Source organism: Austrofundulus limnaeus, unplaced genomic scaffold (genome assembly GCF_001266775.1).
Source record: "Austrofundulus limnaeus strain Quisiro unplaced genomic scaffold, Austrofundulus_limnaeus-1.0 Scaffold290, whole genome shotgun sequence".
Taxonomy (NCBI): Eukaryota; Metazoa; Chordata; class Actinopteri; order Cyprinodontiformes; family Rivulidae; genus Austrofundulus; species Austrofundulus limnaeus.
This window is the reverse complement of record NW_013952692.1, coordinates 157,215-165,689: the sequence shown is the minus strand read 5'-3', so window position 1 is coordinate 165,689 and position 8,475 is coordinate 157,215. Positions and strand designations below refer to the sequence as shown.

Here is an 8,475-nt window from a genome sequence, read left to right as displayed (position 1 = left end):
TATATATATATTATAGTCCTGGAGTGTGACATGATTTGTGTCATGTGCAGTGCAATTTATATGGATAGTATTTTTTAATAGTAACAAACCATAATGAAAACAGGCAAAAATGAAACGACTTTCTCCTTCTTGCCTTTAAAGAAAATGTAAGTAGTAGAAGTAAAAGGTGAAAAATAATTACTCAAGTAAAGTACAGATACTCGAAATTTCTACTTAAGTACAGTAATAAAGTATTTGTACTTAGTTACATTACAACTCTGTTCATAATACTTGACGATCCTGATTCCGGCCCACCATCAGCCAATCAGCAGCTGTCGCTGAATCCCAGCTTCCATCTGGCTCAACGCAGAGCATCAGAGGAAGACGTCAGCTTCACATGCTTATGTTGCTTTTCCATAAACTTTATTACATTTTCTTCTGAAATATGTTTGGTAAAATAAAAAATCTATTTGTATTAAAAACTTTGCAGAATTTGAAGGGATGCCAGCTCTAAATTAATGTTTTTTTTCACATTTAAATCCATCATGGGGTCTGTATAAAGTGGAACTGCAATGCTTTGGTCTGATATCCTCCTCTTTGTAACTCCACAAGTCCCGCCCCTTTTCTGAAGTGTGTCTAAGAAAAACTCATTTTGAGGCTGTCTCTTTAAACCCTGCCCCCTTCAGCTTCCAAAATGGTCCATTCTCCTATGACAGAGGGGTTTACGACTATATAGCTGCACAGAAACTTTTTATTTACAAATGAATTAAAATATGTCAACAAGGGAAGGCTTGTCCATCCAGCCTTACATGTTGGAGCCAGAGGAGAATGAAGAACACTGATCTTCTTATTTAGCAGTTCAGTCACAAATAAGTAATAGTTCAGAAAAGGTCAGAGGTTAAAAAATAGAGACTATATTCAAATTTTCTGCCTCCTACTCCAAACACACCACAAAATGTATTTACCAGCTAAAACGTGGATTTTCCATGACACGTCTCCTTTAAATTAGGATTATTTTATGTTGCATTAATTTTTTTTAAACTTTCTTTACAACCTCAGACATTTATGAGTGTTTTGTAGCTTCGTTATTATCAAATTTCAGAACATAAGGATTTGTTTTGGCTGTTTTGATCCTCATCTTTTAACACGAGATCCAATTTGTCACCAACACGGAAACTAAATCTGACTGAAGTCTTGATGAGGACGGTTTTATCTGATGGGACAGATTAGGGTTGTCTGCGGGGTGAAGCGTTGAGTCCAAAGTGGAGCTGATGGATGTTTTTAATTCCCTGATGGTCCGTGGCAAATTACTAGACGACAGTCGAGCCGCACGAGTCTTTTAATCTGTTTGGTCTGTCCTGTCAGGGAGCGAGCTCGTCTGCAGGCGAAAGGAGACGAAGGGGTAAAGTTTGGATTTAACAATGTCAGCTTCAAACCCGGTTTCCATGGCAACAACAGCCCTGAGGATGCATGACATCGCTGCCAGCAGCAGAGGAGTGAAAGCGAAAACAAAAAGGGACAAGATGAAGCGCTCAGAGGGCTTAAAAAAAACACATTCATGTTCTGTTTGAGTCACTTTTATGCTGCTTTGAAGGATCAAGTGTGAAGATGCTGCTATTAAAACTTGTCTTTTTCAGATTGACTCCAAACAGGATAAATAAACAGGAAAAGAGACATTTTTCACTCAAGTTCGTTTGACATATATTGACCTAGAATTAGTTGTGGAAGTCGCTGATCTATACTCTGATGATTGTTTCCACGTTTGAAACAAAATTTTGGGATCTCCATCCCTTATCTTCATAAGATGATCTGATAACCCTTTCTTTTACAGACCCCTTATTAACATGCAACTACCTATTTACATGCTAAGTAAAGACATTTTACTATGCAATCACTTAGTAATTACAATACTTTACCATGTAATTGTCATAGTTTGTTTTCTATGCCTTGGTTTTCCTAGTGTTTCAGTGTTTCCCCTGTGTTCTCTCATTTATGCCCCGCCCACACTCACCTTGAGTTTCCCCCAGGTGTTTCTTGTTTGTAATCATGAGTTTGCCTTTATATTCTGTCCTGTGTTCAGTCTGCGTCGGATCATTGTATTGTCAACCCTGACCATCTCACGTCTTCATGTTCCTTGTACCCTCAACTACCCAGTGAGTTTTTGTGCTGCTCTACCAGCCTTTTTGAGTTCTATTAAAGGTTTTTGATTTTTGAACCTGCCTGCACCCTGAGTTTTTCCTACACCGTGTCTGACAGTAATTATTTGGTAAGAGCATGTGTTTCTATTTGTTTGTATTATTTTGGTTGATAATATATAATAGAGATACTACTGAACAGTACTTTGATTTTAGTTACTCAATTAAAGTAACATAGTTTACTGGTAATGGCATGTTATTTAGGGACTGTATTTATTTGTGGAAATTTAGTTGGTACTTTATTGGTAAATGCTGGGTAGTTGATGGATTATTAAGATCACTAAATTAGTTTATTTAAATAGTAATTTTCTAAGTATACACTTTATAATAACATGGTAATTAGGTAACAGTAAAAAAAAGTTGGCAATTTTTTGGCAAATAGTAGGTAATTGAGATACCATTGAACTGTAATTGTAACAGCATTACCCACTAAATTTAGTTTAATTACACAGTATTTAAAATGTGTTCTTACCAAGTAATTACATGGTAAATTATTGTAATTAACAAGTAATTGTGTGGTAAAATGATATTACTTAGCATGTAAATGCTAGGTAATGGCATGGTAAATTGGGGACTGTAAAAGAAAGGGTTACAGATTATCTTAGAAACGTTGTTCTTTTAAAGGGATCCATGATTAGTTGTAACATTAGACTTTATTTAATAAATATATATTTTAACTGTAAATTAAAGACTGTAAAAATACTGTGGGATGTTTAGTTTTTATCATTTTTAAACTCAACATTTAAAAATATATTACACGAACAGAGCTATTTTATTTACACACAAAGCATTCTGGGTAAACGATGACGTGGATAGGTCCTCGGTGCGAGGCTGCTATATCCACCCTGAAGGTTAATCTTAGACAATATCTGATGATCGACTCTTTTAAATGAAACCAGAGAGCGTTGACAGAGAGGAGAAGGTAGAAATGACTCAGCCTGGAACTGAAAATATGGATGGAGGACAACAGAGCAAATCATCAGATATTGTCCAAGATTAACCTTCAGGGTGGATACAGCTCGCTCACGAGGACCTATCCATGTCATCATTTACCCAGAATGCTTTGTGTGTAAATAAAATGGCTCTGTCCGTGTTAAAATATATTTTTAAAAATTTACAAAACCAAACAGCCTACAGTATTTTTACAGTCTTTATTTTACAGTTAAAATGCATGTTTATCAAATAAAGTCTAATGTTACAACTAATCAGGGATCCCTTTAAAGGACTGGGCTTTAATTTGAAATAATGAACAGGCAGTTTTCAGGAAACCGTTGAAGCCCACCTCCATCTTTTTTTATTTCTGTCTTTTGATGAAGCCCACTTGTTGCCATGGTGTCTGCTGGTACTTGTAGCTTCTCCTCTGTTCACCCTTCTGTGTTGTAATGTGTGTGTGTGTGTCAGAATGCGGCTGAGTGTGTTAACGCCTGGCAGGAACCAAGAGAATATTAATTGCTGCTGTTGCTGTTTTTTGCTTTTTGCCATTCTGTTTTTTTAAGTCTTTTATTTTACCTTTGGGGCGGTCTGAAAGCTTCCTCAGTTCTCTGTCTTTTTATCTGAAGAAAGGGAAGCGTACCCAGACCTCCCACCCACCCACCCTCTATCCATTACCCCTCAGCCCTGGGAAGGATCCAGCACAAAGCTGTTGTTACTTTTCCTGTGAACCAAAGGAGGGACTTTACAAAAGGCTGCAGGCCTCATCTGAGGCACATTCATGGCTGTTTATCAGAGAACAAGTGTGCGTCTGTGGGAACCAGCTTTGGGAACAAAGTGTCAATATTTGTCTGCATGGTTAGAACCTTCAAACCGACACAACTGAAACCCATTGTTTGCAGGAATGTGACATTTTCTCAAGCTGATTTTTAACAACCCAACGTAGAAGTCTGCAGATGTATTAATCATCTCTGTTTGTGCGCTCCAAAGTGATTTGATTTTGCGGTTTTAAGCACGTCAGCATCTGCGTGTCCAGCTGGAAACAGAGTAAGCATCTCTGGAGGAAGGCAACGTGCAGAAGCAGCAGACTGCTTCTTGGTGTTTGTTGTCATGATTTATGTGCTGCGAGGACAATTTCTCAAACAGGAGAGCCATCAGAGATGAAAAACCTCACGTCGTCGACTCGCTGATTTTTTTCTGTTTTCATCCATATTTTGTGGGGATACTGTATGAGCAACTTCCCCATTAAATGTTTGCAAGACTTTCTGTTAAGGCCATGGTTAATGTTTCACAGAATAAAGAAGAACCAATCATCTAATCGTTTCTGCACAGTTGCTCCCACACTGAGTGGTTGGGAGAGGTTGTGCAGTACCGTAAAATTACTGTAATACCAAAATAGAAATGCAAAATTGAACATAGATTTTATTTAATGTTTTAAAACCACTTAACAGTCTTTGTTCCACTGGTGGGCAAAAACGGTGCAGTTGCTTTTAAATGTTTCCAGATGTTACCGGGGGCTTTTATTTTGAAAACTAGGGTGTCAAAAGACTTTCTCCAGTTCTTACTTTTAGGTTGACACCCTTACAAAAAATAAAATATGTCGAAAGGTTTTTAAGTAATTTCAGCAGTGACTGTTAAGGGGTTATTAATTTCTTTTAAAACTTGTAAGCTTGTTTATAAGAATTCGAAATCAAAACTGAATGTTTTTTCTGTAGTTGAAAACATTTTACAATCCAAACATGAAATGCACGGAGTCGCATGCAGCTTGCAGCTCTCAGTTCTGAATTGATTCTAATAATCTGGAGTGAATCAAAAGTAGAATCTGATTGTAAATTAAGTACCGCAGATGTGGAAATAAAAAAAAAATCATAATGCGTTTAACCTCGACAACGACTGAGTGAGAGTAAAGCACACGTATGACAGCAGGGAGCAAAGACGTTGCGTTCAAAGCCATGCAGAGAGCGTCGGATTTCAGAGGGAAGGAAAAAGCAGGACACGGAGGAAAACACAGGATCCAGAGAGGTCATTTTAAAAAGGTTTATTTCAACAACTGTCTGAATTTCATTTGTTTATTCTTTGTCTGAAGTTCCAAAAAAGTACAAAAAAAAAAAAAAACAAGTACATCAAAGGATTAGAAACCACATCAATCAAAACCAAGACACATTGTGTTGCTTCTTTTAAATGAATCCAAGCAAAACAATTTTTTTTCCCAATATTTATACATACTCACTGGATTAGTCAGACAAACATCGAAACCTCTCAGTAGCATTATCTTTTTTTCTTCTTCTTTTACAACAACTTTTTACGCACGTTTTAAATTTCTGTATGATTTCTTTCTTTTTACAAAATACACCAATGCAGGCAGGGAAGGGGGAGGTGTGTGTGTGTGCGTGTGTGTGTGTGTGCGTGTGTGCATTGACATTTAAGCGTGTTCATCTTTTCACTGTATGTGTATGTGTGTCATGTTTGTGTGTGAATGTGTTCAGGTGATAAAAGAAAAAGACAGAGCAGAGTGACAGCAACGAGAAGGGCGGGGCTTCAAAACAGGGGGCGCGGTGAATTTTGAGGAAGCTGTAGGGTGAGGCGGGTAGGGGGTGGGGTTACTTTCAGCCGGGGCGGGGTGAACAGGGACGGCGGTGTACGGTTTTTGGCCGCTCGTGGCAGTGGTGCCGTGTCGGAGACGGTTGCAGACTGAGTTGGTTGGCTGGTTTGTTGGCAGGCTGGTTGGTTGACCGGTTAGGCTCGCTCGGCAACACAGACCACGGGGGTGGGGCTTACAAGGGAGGAGGGGGGGGTCCGGTTGCCGGCGCACCTCGTAGCTTTCTGTGTCGTGTTGTCAAGGTTGCTCGTTTTTGATTCACATCATGTTGTTCTGCAGTGAGTTTACCTCCGAGGAGTTCTCCTCGCCCAGGACCTTGTGGTTCTCGTGTTTGGGGGTCAGAGAGTTGTGGATGTTGAGGGCGTCGTCTTCCTTGGGCGGAGCCTTCACCGGGTCCTCCAGCTTGTTCTGGGAATGAGGATCGTCCTGCGTGTGGGTGAAAGTGGAGGGGTGGGGGGTAAAAAAAGCATAATGAGAAACACGGCAACAGAAATCAAATCCGTGTTCAGCTGTGAAACTAAAAGTGCAGCAAAGAAAATCGTTTTTAGGGATTTGTAATATTTGCAGTATACGTATAAACAATTTAATCACTTGCAGTTGTCTAAAACATGCAGTGCCATTCGGGAAGTTTAACATTCTCTGTGCAACAACAAAAACAATCTATTTTAATCCACTTTTTTCAATAAGATTTTTTTAAAAATTATTTTGATTCTGATTCATTAAAGCAGTTCAACAAGTTTCATGCTCCAAAACTAGGAGTGCAACGATACAGAAAATTCACGATTCGGTTCCATACTTCAGTCTCACGGTTCGATATTTTTTGATACAAAAAAGAGAAATGTCCATGCCCTTATTAACTTGGGATTTATTGAAAATAATCATGAACATTTGTTTAAACTCAAAACTCTAGTTTTTAAATGAAATGTTGCTGAAACAGCAAATTTCTCAGTGGATCTGTGCTCGACAATGCAGCCTAGGTGGAGTAGTCGAACACAGATCCACTGATCCTTCAACACAGAGCATCTTCAGAAGAAAAGATGATAAATTAATTGTTAAAAATCTGTTTTGTTCCACACAGTCTCTATTATTATTATTATTATTAGTAACCTAAAGCTCTGTATTGAATGGTTCTATACAGATACACGTATCATTGCCCCCCTATCCAAAATGTTTGTGTTCAATCATCATGCTTAAAAAATTGAAGTATTTTCATATATTTCTTATTGTTTCAGCTACAAATCTTTTCACGTTCAGTGATTGACTACAGAAGCTGTTTTCCATTTATTTTTCCCCTTGGTTTTCTCATGATGATATATATGTCTTTATCACAAAATAACGATGACCGTTTTCTCGAGATGACAAGTTATGTTTTTTTGTGCATTATTCAGTAACAATGGAGACGGCCCCGTCCTCTCAGCTGCACAATAAAATTTATGCTATCAGCACGATCACTGTGTGCACGCCTGCTGAGCTGCAGTCGGGCCAGCCATCTCCTTAAATGACGAGGGCTGACATGAAATTTATCTGTGCGAAACAAACAAATTGCAATTTCAGCCCGTGTAACGATACAAAACTGACATAAGATTATGCACACTATGTTGCCTTCAGGCCCAGGCCGCACACCGCGAAAGAGATCTGTGGTTGGATTTTCCTGGTTAAATAACAGTAAATAAAAAAATAAATAGTAAACTTCATCGATGACCAGCTGAGGGGGTCAGGCCATCTTCATGGTTACTGAATGATACACGAGAGGAAAACCATCTGGAAATTAACTCGTCATCTTGAGGAAACTGGGGAAAAATTATGAGCGAAAAAGGGCAGCTCTTGGCTTCCGTACACGACTCCTGATGCTGTGAAGAATAAGTTTTATCTTATCTGCTCTGCACCGGCTCACACCCTTTAATAAAAAGTCATGCATGTAAAAGTTTAAACTGTAGATTTTTCAAATAAATAAAAGTGAACGAAAAATCCCTGAGTCTGATACTAATACACAATGTGTTGTATATGCGTTAAGATATTTTACTGGGGTATGTTTGTGTTAATATGTTTTAGGGTAATAAATTATTTTAAAACCACAGGCAGTTCTTCAAATGCTGCAAACATGGAGCAAAATGTTCATGACAATCAAGAAACACCCATCATAAAAATAAAATAAAGTAAAAAGCAGCTGTTTTTGTTGTCTGACTGCTCCACTGTTTGAAAATCAAAATGCTCAGGTGGCATTTTGTTTGTCTGAGGAGACGTCGAGGTGAGCTGCATGAGCGACAGACACCACCACCACCCCCACCCAGGAAGCACATGCACATCCACATGCAGGACTCACACGAAGCATCCCGTAAACAGAACCGATCGCTCATGCAGACCACCTCCCATCGCTTAAAAACCTAAAAATAAGAACGAACAAAGGGTCCACCCTGGCTGATTTTCTGTGCGTACCACCATCATACATACCCAAGCAGCTGATATGGGGGTGGGGGGGTGGGGGGGGGGATTACGTTCAGTGGTTTCAGTTTATTTAATCTGCATTTAATTAAGGTCAGAGGGGGAAATAATTGATGGCAGAGTCCATTCGAGCTCTGTTTTCCAGCCTCTCAGCCCCATTCATTTCTCATGGCATCATCGACTTGGCTGCATCCAGGCATCCCGGGGCGTCAGTCTGCGCCTTTTTGTCACATTCACAACCACACTGGAGGGTGCCCACCCATTACGGACACACATACACACACACACACACACACACACACACACACACACACACACACACACACACAC

General features: G+C 39.2%; 1 protein-coding gene across 3 annotated transcripts in view; it reads right to left on the bottom strand.

The window, feature by feature from the left end:
- Window positions 1–5,159: 5,159 nt before the first annotated feature.
- The window catches only part of cspg5a (chondroitin sulfate proteoglycan 5a), a gene marked incomplete in the record, with an annotated part of 62,190 nt that continues 58,874 nt past the window's right edge, over window positions 5,160–8,475 (bottom strand). For 2 of the 3 annotated variants that reach the window (XM_014021387.1, XM_014021388.1), the window contains 1 exon segment: window positions 5,160–6,129. In XM_014021387.1, the coding sequence (XP_013876841.1) occupies window positions 5,962–6,129 (168 nt within the window). 3 annotated transcript variants of the gene reach the window in all.